We start from the raw sequence: 21,721 nt of genomic DNA on the forward strand, positions 1-21,721 counted from the left end.
TTAAAACCGTGTCATGTATTACACGGTAATTTCATGTTTTTTCGATTTGGTTTTTGCATATTGTTGTTTTATACAGAGATTATAACAATATGTCATGTTTTGTCAATTGTCAAATTTGTTTTAATGCGTTTTTGATCATATTTGCAATTGATTTTGTCTCGAAATATGTTTTCACGAGGGTTTTGGATTTTCAGAGATTTTTGCACTCGATCGACCATGTTTTTAATCGATCGAGTGGCTTTTTTCAGTATAATTTTTGCTCGATCAAGTCCCTGCTTTGTACTCGATCGACCCTGTTCCAAAATTTTTGCTCGATCGAGTCCTTCTTTGTACTCGATCGACCGCTTTCAAAACCCCTCGCTCGATCGAGTTGTCCTCGTACTCGATCGAGTAGTTTTCTTGATATGGGTACTCGATCGACTACCGGTTTAGTCGATCGAGCACCTCTGATTAGCATACCTCTCGATCGACTTGCGTTCGATCGATCGAGCCCTCTGTCCCTCGATCGAGCACTTATGTCCCTGGATCGAGGGATTTAATCTTTCTTTTGACTTTGAAAATTTGTTTCTTTTGATTTAAATTTTCTTTTGGCTTCAATATGTACTTTATACGGATATAGTACACTCGCTTAATAGTGAATCGGTTCACTCACGTACCATATAGTTGTTTTAAAGCGTCTTTGAAATGACGGATTATAATGGATTAAAATTAAATGATAGAAGCGGTTTTATCACATGAATTTTAATCATTAAAAGGTGGTTTGGATAAATTTAACATAATTACGGAATTATGTCACGAATGAATTTGTTTTAGTTGATGCATTTTTATTTATCGTTAATTTATGAATGCCGTGAATGCCTTTTAATTACGTATTTAATTTTACAAGCGGTTGTAACTTAGTGTGGCCTTAGTAGAACGTGTTACCGTAATGATGGAACACGGTCTTGGTTGTATTTTGAGATCTTGTATCTCCGTTTTGGATTTTTCACTTGTAATTACAGTTTTAATTAGAATGTAAATAGGTTTATATTTTGTAATTTTAATTGTAATTTTTGAGAAGACCAAAGATGGAGACCGGATGCTCACTCCCGCTACATGGATCAAGATGGAACATCAAGACAGCTTTTCGGGTCCAACGGTGGATTCCAAAGTTGTATTATGTTCTTTTTCTAGGATAGGCCACACTAGGAAATTTTTTTTATTTACGTATTGCATTACTTTATTTATTTATTGTTACGATAATTTGCATCATTTTCCGCCTAAAAACCAAACCACCTAATTATTGCATGAAAACTGACACATATAGAGGTCACGAGTTAGTTTTCATTGACATTCTCATGTCACACGTTTTAAGCCATCATCCAAATAAATTCATTCACAACAGACGCTAGTTATTCGTTCACTTAAAATGAATTATAATTTTGTTGATGGGATCTTCCTCGTATAAACCAAAATTGAGAACGGTCTTTATAGGTCAAACTCCAATGAGTCCCTTCTTCGTCGGTAGGCATACTATGACCCCTTCTACGTCGGGTAAGTTGGAACCGATTGACCTATTTTATCTCAACACTATGGTCACTCGTACGATCCTGTGACTATGGTGGACTATAGATAGGATTTACGGAAATCTATCGACCAAGAGTTCTTCCGGAAGAATTAGCTAAACAGTTGGCTTATCAATTTACAGAAATTGAGTCTTGGAATCACTTGTATCATTCTTGAGGGAGATCAATTATGCAAGTGCAAGAGTCTACATGTTTAAAATGAATTTTAAAATAGACTTAAATCACCTCGATGAGTTGCTTATTTCGTTTTGTTTTTCTTTCTTTTTCGGTGTAGATCACGTTTTAAAGCGCTAAACAACAAATGGCTGGTTCAAGTGATAACCCAATGCCAAGTGCCACATTGGACCGTGAGTCCGGCCGGATCTTCATGAGTCGGATGAATCGGTCTACTCGATCGAAGAATGATGGATCCAACCGCGGACCGGGAGGCGGCATTACGGAATCTGCCGCGCTGGCGACGGAAAGCTCGGATATCTGCTTGAGCCCATGCCGTTAAACCCAGGTCCCACGGCTGGAATTAACGAAATCAACAAGTATAACGATTTCGCTTTAGAAGCGGGTGCGGTAAAGAACGTACTTATTTTTGCAATGGAACCCAATTTGCAGAAACGCTTCATAGCCCAAGGTGCAAACAAGATTTTCACCACGCTCACTAAGGAATTCTCGAAAGCACCGAGAATCGTGACCTATGAGCATACCACTCGCTTCTTTGATGCGAGACTCGAGAAGGGCCAACCGGTTAGCCCACACATTCTCAGCATGATTGAGAATGTCGAGAAACCGGAGACCTTTAAGCGTAACATCAGCGAGAATATTGTTATCGACCGTATTCTTCATTCACTCCACGATGGTTATTCGCAATTCAGAGCGAATTACTATATGAATGATTTGAAGAAAACTCCCATGAATCGCACTCCCTCCTCGTACGGACCGAGAAGGACATGAAGTGCAGTGGGAGTTCGAAACAGGATGTCCTCGTTGTGTCAAACAAAGGGAGAGGTAAGGGCAAAGCTCCGGCAAACCTAACAGTAGGTAAGGCGAAGTTCAAGAAGTCGGGTTCAGGTAAGAGTGGTCTGGTGAGGCGAGCAACTCATCGGCATGACAAAGAGCAAGAGTGAAAACATGGAATGCCACCATTGCCACATGATTTGGGCATTGGAGACGCACATGTCCTGTTTATCATGAGGACTTAAAAGGCGGTCGTGTTAAACCTTTGTTGGTATGTCTTCTCTCTCTTCTACTTTTATTCATATGATTGAGATTAACCACGCAAGTTACGGAACTTGGGTACTTGAATCTTGGTTGTGGTTCTCATCTGTGTAATCATGTGCGGGGGCTCCGAAACATCGAACCCCTCGTAAAGGGTGAGGTGGACTGCGTGTTGGGAATGGAGCAAGAGTAGCCATCTCAAGGGGACATATGTGATCCAGACTTCCTAGCGGATTTGAGTTATCATTATATGATTGCTATTATGTACCCAGTCTTTCTAAAAACATTATTTTTGTTTCTGCGCTTGATAAACTTGGTTTTTCATTTGTAATAGAAAATAATGCTTGCATTTTCTCATTACACAATATGATTTATGGCAAGGCAGTTTCCATGAATGGAATTTATGTTTTAGATCAGACCAATGAAATATTACACGTAATGAATAAAAAGTTAAAGGTTGGTGACAAAGATCAAACGTATCTATGGCACGGCCGTATGGGACACATTAATGAGAAACGCGTAAAACAGCTCATCAAACATGGAGCTATCTCGGCCTTTGATTTTCAATCATTTGGCACATGTGAATCATGTCTCATCGGTAAGATGACTCGGATTTCCTTCAAAGGTGTTGGAATGCGCGCTGCCGACCTATTAGGGCTCATACACACGGATGTATGTGGTCCTATGTCAATCACCGCACGAGAAGGCTATAGGTATTTTATCACTTTCACGGACGATTTGAGTAGATATGGCTATGTCTACTTAATGAAGCACAAAAGTGAATCCTTTGAGAAATTCAAAGAATACCGAATAGGGTACGTGAACCTATTAGGTAGAAAGATTAAAACACTGCGTTCGGATCGTGGTGGCGAGTATCTTTCTCACGAGTTTGATCAACACCTAAAGGATTGTGGGATTGCCCTACGATTAACTCCACCTGGAACACCTCGGTGAACGGTGTGTCCGAACGGAGAAATCGAACACTACTTGATATGGTTCGATCCATGATGAGTCACACGGTTTTACCCGATTCATTATGGGGTTATGCTCTTTTGTCAGCCGCTCTAATACTTAACCAAGTCCGTCTAAAGTCTGTTGACAAGACTCCATATGAACTATGGAAGGAACGGTCCCTAACTTGTCCTTTATACGGGTTTGGGGCTGCGAGGCTTATGTCAAGTGGAGACACGAGGATAAGCTCGGCCCGCGATCGGTCAAGACATACTTTATAGGTTATCCTAAAGGAACACGTGGTCATTACTTCTATTCGCCAACCGAACAACGTGTTTTTGTTGCGGCTAGTGCGACATTCTTAGAGAAGGAATTTCTCGAGAATGCAAAGAGTGATAGAACCTTCGACCTGTCGGAGATTCCAGAACCAAATACCGAGCAACTATTGGAGGAACCTATTCCTTCAATCCCGGCTGCGGTGAATATTCCTGAGGAACCTAGGAGGTCGGGAAGAGTCTCTATTCCTCCGGACAGATACATCGGTATGGTCGAGGAACATGACATAGATGACGTTCTACTCTTAACGAGCAGTGAACCCGCAACCTATAAAGGTGCCATGACCGATTCGACTCAAAGCTATGGCTTGAGGCCATGCAATCCGAGATGGACTCCATGTATGAGAACAACGTGTGGGATCTTGTTGACTTACCGGCTAAGGTTCGTCCCCTTCAATGCAAATGGCTTTACAAGATAAAGCATTCTGTGGAAGGTCGACAAGATATCTACAAAGCACGACTAGTTGCTAAAGGTTTCACCCAAGTGCCAGGTTTGCACTACGATGAGATTTTTGCACCCGTAGTTATCTTTGCGTTCCATTCGGATTATCTTAGCGATTGCCGCTTTTCATGACTATGAAATTTGGCAAATGGACGTGAAAACCGCCTTCTTAAACGGCTTTTTGGAGGAAGAGTTGTACATGGTACAACCCGAAGGTTTCATCGATCTAGAACATCCTAAGAAAGTGTGCAAGCTTAAGCGTTCCATTTATGGACTTAAGCAAGTATCAAGGAGTTGGAATCATCGCTTCGACCAAGTGATAAAAGACAATGGATTTACTCGATCGGTCGAGGAACCATGTCTATATATCAAGTCGAGTGGGAGCAAGATTGTCTTCCTAATATTGTATGTTGACGACATACTCGTGATTGGGAATGACATACCTCTCTTAACTTCGGTGAAAGTATGGTTGAAAAACCATTTCCGGATGAAAGATCTGGGAGAGGCACAAAGAATTCTAGGCATCCGTATCTATCGAGATAGATCACGACGGATGTTATCTCTCGATCGGGAGTCTTACATAGACAAAGTCCTAGAGAGATTCAGTATGACTAACTCCAAGAAGGGGTTCCTTCCTATGGCTCCAGGGGTGCATTTGAGCAAGTCTCGAGGCACCGAGACACCGGAAGAGAAAGAGCGCATGACACGGATTCCATATGCCTCGGCTATAGGATCAATCATGTATGCCATGATATGCACACGTCCGGACACGGCATATGCATTGAGTATGACAAGTCGATTCCAACAAAGAACCAGGTGAACCACATTGGTTGGTGTCAAGAACATTCTTAAGTACCTCCAGGAGGACTAAAGATTGGGCATTGACTTATGGAGGCTCTCAAAAGCTATGCGCAACCGATTCTGCAGATGCTAGCTTCCAAACGGATCGAGATGACTCGAAATCTCGGTCTGGATTCGTTTTTACTCTTAATGGCGCTGCTTGATCATTTGGAAGAGTTCGAAACAAACTCATTACAGATTCTACGATCGAGTCCGAGTACTATGCCGCGTACGAAGCTACAAAGGAAGCGATATGGATGCGTCAATTCTTACATGGACTATCGATAGTGCCTAGTTCGAATGACCCGATCACCATCTATTGCGACAATAGTGGTGCCATCTTCCAAGCTAAGGAGCCAAAGTCTAGTAACAAATCTAGACATGTACAACGGAAAGCTCATCTAATCCGGGATTACGTGGAGCAAAAGGAAGTAGTGATAGAAAAGATTGCTACTGATGATAACATAGCAGATCCTCTCACTAAAGCATTACGACAAGATAAGCATGAAGGGCACGTTAATTCCATGGGAATCAAACGTGTTCCTGAGTTGTAGTACTTTTATGGATTAGATTCATTCTCGTTTGTACTCTATACGACATCATCGTTTTGATATTTATATATATATTTTGTTTTTCATGTGGAATTGTACGACAATTTTGAACACCACAAAGTGAATTGAACAAACATCATATCTTGTTAGTCCTTAATTGCCCACATGAGTGATAACTCGGCAATTATTTATTACGTGACGTTGGTTGATGGTGGGTTCAACGAGCCATAAGTCAACCGGTTGGCTGACCAATCACAGAGGCGATTTATACGGATATTTCGTAGGACACCTTTGTGACATCGACGTGGAGTCCTAAATGTTTTATAACATTCTTTGCCCGGTCGTGGATAGGACTTCCATGGTGATCCTAAGAGTCGATTCTTTGACTATCGATTGTCTCTTGAGACTACGGCAGATTTTGGGTGACTTTGGTTTCTTTCTCACGGTCATCCGTAACAGGGGCCAAGTAGATTTTTTCTGGGTCATTTCATGTTGTGCTTAGATCGGAAGGAGTCGAGTTGAAGGAAATATTCAGCCTTTATCGGGTACTCGATATTTCTCAGGGCCACTCGAGGAGTCAATCGAAATGCATGGCCATGCTCGGATACGGATTCGTTTTATCGGTTAAGTTACTCTCTAGTCGGGGAAACCACTCTAGATACGGATCGATTGTAAAATACGACCTTTGTGGATCCAGATCCGCAAATTGTTTTACATTGAGTGGGAGAAATTTTAAATGAATATGAGAATCGGTTATCGCACCTACACTTGTTCGGACAAGTGGGAGTTTGTTGGAGCTTGTGTCCTCCGGTTAGTGCGGATAACGTCATTGCACATACACTTGTACGGACAAGTGGGAGCTTGTTGGGGTTGGTGTCCTTAACAGTTAGTGCAAGGACTTATAAATCTCTAAAAGGATCAAAGGGCATACTTTGGTATTATTATCAGTTGATCCACGTTTATCAATAACGGTTGGCTTGCTAGATAAGTTTGACGTTATTGTCATACAGATGGCGGTGATCAACTGGTCCCTAAAAGTCACACCTATAGGATACGTTCGAGAGATGTGACGGTATGAAAATACTTTCATGTAGATGCCAAAATTGACTAACCGGTTAGTCGAGTTATTTGACTAGTAATTAGTCAAATATGTGATGTTGAGATATTATATTTAATACGGATTAAATATCATGGGCTAAGGCGAATTAACCAGTTAATTCGTAAAATTAAATATACGTGATTTATATTTAATTAAATGTATATTAAAAATAATTATACAATACTGTTTTGTCGGACACGTATTAATAATTCAGCTAACCCGTATTATTAGCTGATGCCTTAATTTCCGATAACCGATAACAGTTTATAATATAAACCCGTCATATACATTTTAGCATTTGGTGAACTGGACCTCGAGCTAAAATGAAGAGGAAGTGGAAGCCCACTTCCCCATGCATGCATTCGGTCCGGCCGAACCAAACAAAAGGAGAGACTCCCTCTCCTTTTGACCTAGACAATTTTTTTGCAGAAAAACTAGGGTTTTGAAGGGCATTCTTCTCTGAAAAACCTGAGATCTCTCATCTCGACAAAACTCACATCAGTTCTCCCTATATTGCAAGGCAATCGGAGAACACTGTTCTAGCACAAGGGCATATCTCGGACAAAGTCTTGGGTGCAACGATTAGGAGGAAATCTGCTTTGATTTCTGTTCTTTACGCCGCAATTTAAAGGACCCGAGGTTGTTACTTGCTTCTTATCGTTTCTCGTTTACTTTTATGTTTTATGACGATATTCGCATGTATAAATTTACGTTATAGTCCTGCAATTAAAGGGTAGTATACGGATATTAACCCACAATATAGTTGATAATGTGTTAATTTGTCAAGACCTTGTGAGGTTATACAACAGGAAGGCTGCTTCTCCTAGGTGCTTAGTGAAGATTGATCTTAAAAAGGCTTATGATTCGGTTGAATGGAGTTTTCTTGAACAAATGTTTAAAGCACTTAGGTTTCCTGGGAGATTTATTGATATGATTATGAAGTGTGTGAGTACTCCTTCTTACTCTTTATCTGTGAATGGGGGATCCTTTGGCTTTTTCCAAGGCAAGAGGGGACTTAGGCAAGGAGACCCTTTGTCTCCTTTGCTATTCACTATTTGTATGGAGTACTTGTCTAGGATTTTGAAGGCAGTTGCTTCTCAGGAGAGCTTCAAATTTCATCCTCTTTGTGGGCATCTATAGTTGAACCACTTACTCTTTGCTGATGACTTGCTAATGTTTTGCAAAGGGAATGAGAGTTCCATTATGTGGCTACTTCGAGGGCTTTCTACTTTCTCAGCCGCCTCAGGACTCCAACTGAACAAGTCCAAGTCTGAAATTTATTTCAATGGTGCTTCTAATAGTGTTGTGAATAACATTCTACAAGTGTCTGGGTTTAGAAGGGGTTCCTTGCCATTTAAGTATCTTGGCATCCCTATCTCTTCTAAGAAACTCACTAAGAATGAGGGTATGAAATTGGTTGACAAAGTAGTGGCTAGAATCAGAGGGTGGGGAACTAGGCACCTTTCCTATGCTGGTAGACTTACTCTTGTCTCTTTTGTTCTAGCTACACTTCACTCTTATTGGGCTACTATTTTCCTAATTCCCAATGGGATTATGAACAAGATTAGTGCTATTTGTAGAAATTTCTTATGGTCAGGTAAAGCTGAGTATGGGAAAGCTCCAGCTATCAGCTGGGATTCTTGTTGTTTACCAAAAGCAGAGGGTGGCCTGGGGCTTAAGGAGGCCAAAAATTGGAACAAAGCTTTGTTAGGAAAGTATGCTTGGTGGCTGGCAGATAAAAAAGGACCACATTTGGGTTAAATGGGTTCATCATGTGTATATGAAAGGTGCAGATTGGATAGTTTATTCTCCTCCTTCAGACTGTAGCTGGTCTTGGAGGAAAATTTCCCAAATTCTTACTCATTTTGCTCCTGCCTATACTAATAATCTTTGGTTGAATTCTGCTAAGCCATATACTGTTTAAGATGGGTACAATTGGCTGAGACAAGTCAAGCCTGAAGTACCTTGGAGGTTTTTATGTTGGAACAGGCTCAACATTCCTAAAAGTTCTTTTATATTCTGGGCTGTTCAACATCAGAGATTGCTCACAAAAGATAGATTGCAACAGATGGGTCTCTTAATTGATGGTACTTGTGATATTTGCAATCTTCTCCCTGAGGATCATAGGCATCTGTTTCATGGCTGCACTTACAGTACAGCTTGCTGGTATCTTCTGCATCAGAAACTGCATATCACGTTCCCCTTGGATAACCTGGTGACCTGGTTTTCTGCTGCAAGAACATCAAAATTGCAGAAACGCTTTATTGGAGCCTGCCATGTTTATATGTTCTATTTTATTTGGAAGGTAAGGAATGAAGCTAGAATCAAATCTTATGTTCGAAGACCGGAGGCAGTAGTACAAATGGTATTGAGGGATATCAAAGCAAGATTCTTTAGATGCAACATGAGCAAGTTGAAGCAAAAAGATGAGCTTTGGTTTCAGCAACTATAATCTCTTTGAGTGTAGATTTTTGTTACATGCAGTGTGTATTTGCTTGTGTTAGAGTTGATTGAGTTGTAACTATACATTATTCTTTGATTCAATATATTCTTAACTTTTCCCAAAAAAACAAAACAATTACGGTGATTTGATTCTAAATTTATTAAAAAATTATTTTGATAAAAATCCTAAAATGTAAATAATTACATTTATTGCAAAAAATGCTTCAAATTGAGTATAATTTGCATTATATTTATTGAAATATTTTGATTTGTAGAGATGATTAAAGTGAGTGTCTCATAATATTTTATGTTTACGTAAAAAGACATTTTGAGAAAGTTATAAAAATTAGACCATTAAATCCTAAGAAAAATATATTTGGAAGAGTTATTTGTTTCTTAAAAACCTAACTTAAAGAAAACTATTAACAAATTAGTTTTTATGTAGGAATGAAAAAAATCATCTTGCGATAAATTGAATACATATGAGATTTTGGGTTTAAATAGTGTGATAACGAGTATGTGTACAGATATGTATAAACACAGTGATCGCGAATACATTTGAATAATCAAAACAAAAGTAATGATTATTAAATATTATAGTATTATAAAAGACGTGAAAAAATAGAAAAAAATGTTACATTTTTCTTTAATATCTTCAATTCAAATGTGTATACATCAAATATCAATATTGATTATAACTAGATAAATATTACGTTTAGTTAAATATTTTATATGTTATATTTTAAATACTTTAAAGTTAAACCTCAAAAAATATTATTTGAGAAAGTTTAACCTATTTTATTTACAGGTAAACTCTCAAACATAATTTATATATAGTTGTTTAAAAATACAAAAGGTGCAATTTTTATAGATATGTTTGGCACATAACAGAAAACACAATCAGAACATTTGAATAAGTTGAGTTTAAACTCTATATGTTTGATACATAAATATCACACGTTATATATAAAAAATTTAAAAATGACATAAAATTATATTCACATCATTTTGAACAAATATTAATTTATTTGGAACCTAACGTATTGTGAAATGATATAATTTGAGAACATAATGTTGATTGTTGTATTATTCGAATAAATTTTATTTTAATTAATATGATATTTGATCAGTCACAAAATAATCTTATTAGTTTTAATTAAAATAATATGTATTTTATATTAAAATATTGAAAATAAATTTAGAAAAATTAAATTTGAGAAAACTTAATTTATTTTTATTTACAAGTAAAAATATTAAAGGTCATATATAAATTATGTTATTTTTCTTCAATTATAATAAATAAATTTTAAAACAGGCCGCGCGAAGCGCGGGATACTACATAGTATTTTATAAAACCATCCTACAATATACTCCCTCTATTTAACTCCATACTACATTTCTATTTTGTTCACTATTCACAAGTGAGTTTTCAATTTCGATTTTCTCTCAATACGTAAGTGAAAATAAAATATATTTATGTGATATTTTGTTTGATTCGTGTTTTAGTAATACATAAAAAATATCTAACTTTTATAAGTTTTACAAATACGTAACTAAAGATATTCATGTGTAGTGTGTAGTTGAATGCACATGTTGAGATGACTAATACTCCGTTATAGGAACCTCAAATTAATTAATTAATTAATTAATCTAATCATTTTAAATAACCGTTTTAGCTTCCTCCTCACACTTACTTTTCCACTCACTGTCACTAAATTTGTTACCCTAAAACCTTGGCGCTCTTCCACTCTCCTTCACACAATCACACCTTCCTCTTTCTCAATAATGGCTAACCGTTTCTATGCGGGCGGGAACGTGAGGCAACACATGGACTTTTTTACCGGTTTACGACTCGTCGTTAAAGGCGGCGGTCCAACTAAAGGGGTCATCACCGTTCGGGTGCACCCGGACGATCTCGAGGCTGTCAAGAGGGCGTTCCGACGTTGCCGTTTGGAGTACGCCCTCTCGACGGCGGGAAGTGCATTGATGCTTACTTCTGTCTTTACCCCTTCCTTTCAAGGCATTTGTCTCACCGATTTACTATTCGGCAAGGGAGTGCGGGGTACCACCTCCGAGCTCATTGAGCGAGCGTTTCCGAGCACCCCGGAACGGCTCCTCTATCTTTCCAATGAAGTCCGTAAACAAGCCTTGATTAACCACCGTAAGATTCTCATGGGTCGAGCCATACCTAAATATGCCGCTAAAACGGGTTCACCTGTCGCTGCTGCTGCTTCGAAGAATAAAGACGTTGATAATGTTGGTGGTTCTGGTTCACTTACTGCTGCTGCTTCGGAGAAGAAGAAGGACGACGATGATGATAGTAGTGGTGGTGGTTCTGGCGGCGACAGCAGCTGGTGGTCCGTGGTGGATTGGAGAGCCTGGTTTGATCACTTTATCGAGTTGTATGCATATTTCTTGTCTTTGTTTCCGAGTTATTCACCTTATTAGCTTCATTCCTTCTGCTGTTGCTCAATTGTTACCATATCTATAAAGTATTATTAAAAGGCCAGCCTAAAAATGCTACGTAAACAATGTCACATGGGATGAAAAAAAGCCACGTACACAATAACAATGTGACTTGACAAATTAATATGACATGGATTATCAATTTATTATTATATTGCATTAATTTAATTCACTTATTTCCTTTACAAATCCATCCGTATTCCATTAGCTTTAAACTAAATTTACTAAAAGAAAAAACTACAATAAAAAAATACGCATTAACTATAAGTTAATAATTTCAAGATATTTCATATGGAGTAGTATTATATGTATTCGAAATAAAAAAACTGAATACATAAGAAATTAAGAATGAATAAGAATAAATGAAGTTGAAAAAAAAATTGTATCTATACAATATAGTTAAAAGGCTACTTAAAACATTTAATTTTAATCCACATATCGATTTTTTATTGGTAAACTAGTTTTATTACCCGTGAAATTAACGGGTCTAGCTATGTTGGGCGTTAGATTGTTAATGTGTTATGCAAACCCATGTTTGCGATCGCATTGAATACTGAGGACAAAAAGGCCTTGTAAGAAAAAAAAATCTATAAATCAATACATATATTTGTATAATGCCACTAATATTGCTTCGTTTATTAGTGTTTTACCACGATTATTGTTATTATTGTTGTTGTTGTCTTTGATTTTTTTAAGTCTTTTTTTTTATTAAACTCCCCCCGTTCCAGTCATTTATTTTATTTTATTGTTCTTTCATTAAAAACAGTTGAGCTACATAATTAATTCAACCAAAAATAATTTTTCAAAATAGAAATTTTTATATTTTTATTTGCGAACTACTCCCTCATATTCTCTAACATCTTCCACATTTTCTACAACGACCAATTTCCTAAGATCTTCCAATTTCCTTATTAGTCTATAATTTGTGATTCTTAGGACTTATGACCCCATATTTTCTCTTACTTTCCATTTCCTCCATTTTCCACCACAAATCTCAATTCTCTTAAAAACTACTCAAAAAACAATGTGAAACATAATAGTGAATAAAAGAGAATATAATTCAAGGTAGATTAATCGGTTAACATTGTGTTGAAAGAATATGGTACGGATTATAAATGTTGACAGAATAAATATTATTTTATCCGTAAAATTTATTCTAACAATAAAATTTCAAAATTTATTTAGTATTTATTTTGATGTTTAACGATTGTTTAATTAGTTTGAAAATGAAAAGCCAATTTTAATGATTGTGTTTAATCCTATAAACTCTTACAACAATTTATCTTTTTTTTGCTAAAATAAAATAAAATAAATGCATAACGATATGGTTTGCAAAAATTCTGTCAAATGGAATGTGATGCTTTATCATGTCTTTTTTTTAGTATATATTAGTTTAATTTCTCGTGAAAATCACGTAAATTATTTTTTACTACTTTTGTAATAGCTTGATATTCACATAATTATGTTAAGTTTTTTTTTGTGTGTGTTATTGTAACCTATTATTCTTTTATTCTTATTTTGGCTTTTGTTACGAAATTATATAAATTTTGCTCAATGACTGAATTATATTTTTCTTAGTCCAACTCTATCAAAATGATATTTTATAAAGTTAATTATTATTTTCCCTCATTTTCTATTAACCGTTGTAACATTTAATCAAGTAAAAACAATTTAAATGATAAGGGTGTAATAGACAAAGGAACATCAATACTCATGCAACCTTCTTACATTAAAATTAAAAGTTATACTATTTCTACAAAGAAAGTATAAATTTATTTTTAAGTCACTTGATAAAAAACATAAAGAATACTATATTTACACTAAATTTGTTTTGGTTGATGCATTTGTAATATGTTGTTAATATCAGTCTCAATAAATTAAATACACATTAACAGTTACGAATATATTAAAAATATCCCAAAACATTCCATTGCTATTAAAAATGTGAGACTAAAAATTTTTTTACAATTTGATCAAGTTAGGGTTTTATTCAACAAAGGTGGACATCCATTCGGCATAATGGATAATTATATTTGATTATCGACAATCTCAAGTATCTTCAACAACATTCGATAACGGCAATAGCGAAGTATACAATACAAATACGTGTCATGTTATTCTCTTTTTTTTTATTCTAATTCCCTTTTATCTCTTAATTTCTCATCCATTAATTTGATTCCAACTCACCACAAAGCAAAAATATGATTTTTTTTGGAAAAATCAAACCAAAATAAAATATATAGGTGAAAATAGACAACCTTTTATGTTATTTTTTTTCTAGGAATGTGTTAGAGTTCTTATCAATTGATCATCTTTTTAAGCAAAATTTTATCGAATTGATCTCATAATTATAGAATATGAAAAGTTTGGCATTAAGTCGAGATATTGTGGTTATGAAGTGAAGTAATGCGTGGAAGATGATGGTTTACATAATGTGGAAAATCAGTATATAAATTGCTACTTTGCCTTTTCATGTTTTTTTTTCTTTTTTTATTATCTTTTTTAGGTAAAGCTAATTTTGTTACCCGTGAAAATCACGGGTTATCTCTAGGAAAATTAAAAATTTAGATAGTTGATTTTTTTGATGAATATCAAATGAAATCGGAATTTATTTCATCATTGATCATATGCCTATTCTTTAATTTTGATCATCAACTAATAAAGATTCATAAATTTTAGAATTTGATTATGTACGAATTAAAAAACTTAAAACCAAACTAAAATATTTAAATTGCTAGTTGTATAAAAAGTAAATTTACGTGTGGAGTATGCATGAGCATGGCATCAAGAGTTAGGCACTAACCATACGACTTCACCACAAGGTCTTCCTTTCGTATTGCCTACAAAACAAAAGTACAACAAAAAATAATACACAAATTAGTATTTCGTCATTCCAAATTCAAGTTAAAGAAAATACTGCAAATTTTTACCATCCACAAATGATTGTTTTGGAGGAAAACAAATGAGACGTTCTTAAATAGGAGAGGCTAAATAATGTTAATTTGGAAGTTCAATAATGTACACTAAAATTAGTGTTCACAGACTTTAAATGACATAAATATTAATTAGGAAAAATACAAAAGCGTTCAAAGGGTTGTATATAGTGGGTTGCTTTATACAATCTTTATGGTGGTAGGACTTATTGCAAAATTAGTATGAGAGTTAAATGGAGTAACGGTTAGGGTAGGGTAGGGTAGGGAATTAGAAGAGACTTGTGAGAAAATTCGACGATTCCTTTAAGAAAATCATTGGACTTATGTGAAAATTATCGTGGGTTGAACTTAAATAATGGTTGAATATAAAATGCCATAATTTTACATTTAAGAATATTATTAAGCTCATTTATTTTTCTTTTCAAATTTGTGTAATTTTAAATTAATAAATAAATGTGTAACTTTTATTAGCTATATTACTATGAAAAATGTTAATCGATTCACTAACATATCTTTTTATTGTAAAATGGGAATTTTAATTGTAAATTAAGAAATTTTGATATGAATTTTGGTAAGTTACATATTTTTTTTTTGGAATTTTTTAATTCAACCATGAAATATAGTTTGTAATTTGGAAGTTCATGAGTAATAGTTATTAAATAGAAGATTAGTGAATGAAAACTATTATATGTTTAATAGCCATTATAAACTATTGCTTCCCATCTTTTAATTTGCCTTTTCATTTATTTTTGAGTTATGAGTATTATTAAATAAGATAATTCATTAGTGAGAATCTCAAGAGGTAAAACAAATAGGAAAAAATGTTAATGAAAATTACTTATTATTATTATTGATCTTAAATAGTGGTTGAAATAAAATGTCATACCTTTACTTTTAAGAATATTATTAAACTTCACAATTATTTTAGTTTTAGTTAAAAGGAATTGTATAACGATCTTAAATAAATAGATGTAGGTGCAAATTTTAAGTGGTACAATTTCAGGAAATTTAAGTTTAACTTTTACCAAAAAAAACATTTACAACATTTTCAACCAATATTTCATCATATTAAAATAAATTAAAAAAAAACCTATGAAAAACTTTAATCAATTCATTAACATGTTTTATTACAAAACATTTAATTAAAATGTTAATTTTATAAATTAATTAATATTAACCAATCTAAAATAACATGTGGAATAAAATTAAATGGTATAATTAGCATTTTAACTATATAGTATAGATGTCTGCGTGGAGAATGGTTGGGTAGACGTGTGTCAATTTTAACCAAGGTGGCAATGTGAATGTCTATGTGGCTTTTTCACATCCTACGTGGCTTTGTCTAGTTGGCATTTTTACGATGCCTTTTAATAGTATTTTATAGATACTAATTCATCTATATTGATTACTTGATTATTTATTTATACAATATTATAAAAGTCTAGATTATGTATTAAAAAGTTATCTTTAAAACTGTCACATGCTTATAACTACAAAAAAAAATATTAATTGCAAATACAAAAAATAAATTAATACACTCTTTATTTTCCTCTCATAAATTTGTTTATTAATCTACTTATTTATTTAACCTTTAATTTCTTTTATTTAATAGGACGATTTTTGGGTTTTTTTTCTCACCATCATTATAATTTGTAATTATCATATTCTTTTTTTATCTCTCTTTTAATTCACAAAATCGTTCCTCTTTCCTCGAATAAATTATTGAAATTAATCAATAATTAATAACAAAAAGTTTCCTATATAACTTTTATAACAATCCTAATTTTCATTTTTATTCAAAAAGTTGGTAGGTAAAGTATACATACATAGATAATTAAATGAATTCTTTCTCTTTTTATTCTTATTATGTTTTTAATTTATTAATAGTAAGAATATTTTAGTTATTGACATTGCCTGAAATCTATACTATCTAATTAAAAGAGTAGCTTAGAACATTCAATTTCATTTCACATGACATTTTCACACCCCATTAATTCTTATTCATTTTTATTGATTATTTAATTATATTGACAACATGACATGCATGGAATAATAATTGAATTTATAAAACTATAATCTATAATTAAAAAGTAAGCCAAACTATCTACCATTATCTGAATGTCATATTTTAAATTTTATAAGATAATTTCTAAATCACTCTCATGCAAAGTGGATTTTGTAAAAAAAAATAAGGTTATTTAACAAGAATACTCTAAACTATTAGGGTCCTTCTCAAATTACCCCGAACTATAATTTAACTCGCATTATAATCAACTATTACACCCCTTATCTTTTAATAGAATTGCGTCTTTTATAACCTGAAGTAGCAAGTTAAGTGTCTTCACCGGCCCCTTCATTCATATTTTTACTTCTTCTTCTTCATCCTTCTCTACAATTTTCCCTTTTTCTCCCCTTAAATTTTGTTCCATTTTCATCTTCATTAACTCCAGCCTTAATTTTATTTCCTCCTTCCTTCTAATTATCTTCCATTTTTTTTTCATCCCTGAAAATTTTCAACTTTACCTTGTTCATTTTTTATTTGTATTTCACTTGAAAGATATGTGGATAATTGTATTTGTTTTGTTGTTTGGAGATCTGTTCTTATAAAATGGTGGATGAATTAACTGAGGTTATCTGCAATTAAACTCATAATTATAGTATGTTGCATCGTCAATTTCACTCTAATTTTATATGCATATTAACTAGGCTTAAACTAATTTGTGATTCCTGTAATTTATGAATATGTGGATCGGAAGTCTTCTTTGGGTTTCTTTGTTTTTGAATAAATTCATAACTAACATCTATGTACAGTTTCAAGTGTAAATGAGGAAAAACATCAGAAAACAAAATGCAATTGTCGAGGACAACTCACATATGTCAACTCTTAATGCAAAAAATGGTGAAAAAATAACCACTTAAAGCATCTTTTCTCTTCATCAATTCGTCAGTTTTACATGAATTTGAGTATAACCAAAACTTCATTTATTTGATTCCACATTTCTTACTGTTTCACAATTTTTTACCCCTAGATCAAACCTTTACTCTTTAAGTTATTGTCTGGTAGGATCAAAGTAAGTCCACCTCTTGATAATTTGACACCTCTTGTTCAAAATTTTACTAAGAATTACCCGATTTCACACCCGGTTTGTAGAAAGTGAGGATAATTGTGAGAATTGCATAGAGTTTGGCTCTAATTTTATGTTGAGAAGCATAGATTGATGATATAGCTTAGTGTTGTGAACACAGGCAGATCATGGTACACTACCATAACATAGTTTAATGAAGGTTTGAGAGAAGAGTCTTCAATGGCGTTTTTGAGATCTATATAACATATTAGATGAGAAGAGGAGTTAGAAGATGAGGGGTTTAAGTGTTCAACATAGGATAGAGCAACTACAGAGTGAAGGCAACCTACTAAACAGGTAGCCCTTCCACCAATTCTATTAAAAGATGAGGGGCGTAATAGTTGAGTATATTGTGGGTTAAATTATAGTTTAGCGTTATATGAGAAGAGCACTAATAGTTTGGAGTATCCTTGTTAAATAACCCAAAAAAATAATAATAAGAATAATAATAAAGCAAACCTTTTACATTCCATTTTCCTTTGCTCTATATTTATGTCTATATTAAATATCATAATAATGAGAAAAATCTATAACTCAATAATCTAAATATAAAATATATAAATCTAATTAAAAGGCAAGCAAAACTAACTATCATCATTTACATCTCATATTTTAATTACATAATAAGACAACATCTTAAATTTATCTCCTGTAAAGTAGTGTATTTTGTAAAAAAAGAAATTATAATAATAACATTACAATCCTAAGAGCCGTTGCTCTCCATAGACAAAGAGCCGTTGGCTCAAGCTAGCAATCAGGCCGACACAATATTTGTTTCCCGCAATTAGCGACGAAATTATTCATTGCCGTAAATACTTTATTCCTTTACTTGTATATATAGATAGAACATCCTCTTGTAAATATACAGCAACATAATCAATTCATTTGGTAATTATCAGTCAATCATATCATCTCATATTATCTTATTGATATCGTTTAATATGGTATCAGAGCTAGGTCTCTCTATTTCTTTTACAATCTGCCGCCTTCCTCATTTTTTTTCTTCAACATCTACACCATGACAAATTCTGCAATTGTCGAACACTCAAAAACTCCGTCATACACAATGGTTCATGACGAACATATGGGACACAGCATAACACCGGTGGTCTTCTACGGGAACAATTATGATGAGTGGTCTCGTTCTTTTAATCTTGCGCTTATGGCTAAAGGCAAGCTTGGGTTTATCGATGGAACAATCAACAAACCTGCGGCCGCGGCTGACACTTTCGAAACATGGCAGTCCACCAATGCCTTGGTGACCATGTGGATCTTCAATACAATTGAACCTGCGTTACACAATCAAATATCTCTCCGTCCCGAGGCGAAACAGGTGTGGCAAGATATCAAAAATCGTTTTAATCAAATTAACGAATCTCGTATTTACCAATTGCAGGCTGATCTTTTGGCGTGTCGTCAAGGGCCGACTGAATCTCTAGTCGCTTATTACGGTCGAATGACCGCCATATGGAATGCGCTATCGAAACTTGATGCTCTTCCGTCATGTTCTTGCAACCCATGTAATTGTGACTGGCTCAATATTATCACTGCTCGACGGGAAAAGATACGGGTATGTGACTTATTAATTGGCCTTGATGACCGTTTTGCCAATACCCGTTACCAAATCATTGGTATTACTCCTCTTCCCTCTTTAGACCTTGTTTACAATCGTCTTTTGCAAGATGAGGGAGTCCGTCTTTTAACTCTTAATAAAACCGAGCGAACACCTACCCCAATGGCATTCGCTGCTCGTGCTAATCAAGGTTCCCAGCAGCCTAATGGAAGGGGTGGCCGTGATGGTCGTCGTACCTCGTCTGAACCCTCAAAGTATTACTGTATTGCTTGTAAAAAATCGGGTCATAGCTTACAATTTTGTTATTAAGTTACGGGAAATTATCCCGAATGGTGGGGTGACCGTCCTCGAAACCGTATCTATCTCGATCCAAATGCCACCGACTTGACCAATGCTGTGTTTGTCCCGGATCCCCGTACCAAAACTGCCTCTGCACAACCAAAAACGCATACCCCTGTTTCGTCCTATGTTTCTTTTCCTAAGGTACACATGGCGTCAGATAAATCCTCATCTATTGCTGCTGCATCATCGTCTAATGGTCCCCTGGCACAATTTGACAAACTTGATTTAAATACTCTAAGTCCACAAGAGTTGGAGGAACTTGGACACTTATGGCAGACTCGAAAAAACGAGTCCTCTAATGACCGTCTCAATGGTAATATCTCTTCTTTTACTTGGATTGTTGACACGGGAGCATCCCATCACATGTCGGGATGTCTTTCTCACTTTTCGAATCTTAAAAATATTACACCTTTATCCGTTGGTTTACCAAACGGAGACCTTACGATTGCCACACAAAGTGGCGATATACATCTTTCATCACGTCTTGTTTTACGAGATGTTCTTTATGTGGCCAACTTACAATGTAACTTACTCTCTGTTTCAAGTCTTTTAAAAGATACCACTCTAAAAATTCAATTTTCGCATAATCTTTGTCTTATTCAGGACCGTTCCTCGAAGACGGTGATTGGGGCGAGTGAGCAACACGAGGGACTCTACTACCTAAAAAGTGTCCGGACCGATAAAGTGCACGCATGTCTAGCTGGGTCTGTTGATTCCTCTGAACTTTGGCACTGAAGGTTGAGGCACCCCTCTTCCAATATTTCTCGTTTTTTACCATTTATTCATAAAAACACTCGAATTTCGGATAATTTTCATAGCAGAACATGTGACATTTGTTTACGCGCGAAACAAACTCGCGAACAGTTTCATTTAAGTTCTAATCATGCTAGTTCTTTTTTTGATCTTATACATTGCGATCTTTGGGGTCTATATTCCGCGAATGCATCATGTGGGTCTAAATTTTTTCTAACTATTGTTGACGATTTCTCACGTTCTACATGGGTATACCTTTTGCGTCATAAAAGTGATACCAAACAAACTTCACTGATTTTTTTTGCCATGATAGAACGTCAATTTGACAAGAAAATAAAAATTTTACGGACCGATAATGGCACAGAATTTCGGCCTCTTATCCCTTTTTTTTAACGAAAATGGAATCCTTTTTCAAACCTCTAATGTCGACACCCCCAACAAAATGGTCGGGTGGAACGAAAACATCGTCACATTTTAAACGTCGCGTGTGCCCTTCTTTTTCAAGCAAGCCTACCCTTATTTTTTTGGGGAGCATGTGTTTTAAGTGCTGTTTACTTAATAAACCGCACCCCGACACCTCTTCTACATGGCAAAACGCCTTATGAAATGCTCTTTAATAAACCTCCACCCTTTGAAAACATTCGCATTTTCGGCTGTCTTGCTTACGCTAGAAATTTAAATCGCTCTCATGTTAAATTTGCATCTCGAAGTCGTAAATGTATCTTTATCGGTTATCCTTTTGGCAAAAAAGGTTGGCGTCTTTATGATTTGGACACCTGGTCTTATTTTGATTCACGCGATGTTATTTTCATTGAAACGGAATTTCCATATACCAATCTCAACATTCACGACTTAGACAATGGTTCTTCATCGTTTCTCGCTGACTCTATGACACCCATCGACCAGGCCCTTCTCATCCCAACTACAACAACTCCATCGACCTCTTCCACCAATGACACGATTCCACCATCTACTTCCCCGTCACCTCCGCCTAATCAATCACCAACCCAACCCATTAGCCCCGAAACAACGCCAGACCATTCTACTTCGCCAACTCCTCCCTCTGACCCACCACAATTGGGTCGAGGTAAACGT

At 35.1% G+C, this 21,721-nt stretch overlaps 1 protein-coding gene across 1 annotated transcript; it reads left to right on the forward strand.

The window, feature by feature from the left end:
- Positions 1-18,976: 18,976 nt before the first annotated feature.
- LOC141641609 (uncharacterized) lies at positions 18,977-19,840 on the forward strand. Its single transcript, XM_074450264.1, has one exon. It carries the CDS (start codon positions 18,977-18,979, stop codon positions 19,838-19,840), a length of 864 nt encoding a protein of 287 aa, XP_074306365.1.
- Positions 19,841-21,721: the final 1,881 nt, after the last annotated feature.

Source organism: Silene latifolia, chromosome 2, assembly GCF_048544455.1.
Source record: "Silene latifolia isolate original U9 population chromosome 2, ASM4854445v1, whole genome shotgun sequence".
NCBI classification, from domain to species: domain Eukaryota; kingdom Viridiplantae; phylum Streptophyta; class Magnoliopsida; order Caryophyllales; family Caryophyllaceae; genus Silene; species Silene latifolia.

What these genes read in the sequence shown, in the direction of transcription:
- LOC141641609 (XM_074450264.1), top strand. Translation starts at nt 18,977, where the DNA reads ATGACAAATTCTGCAATTGTCGAACACTCAAAAACTCCGTCATACACA.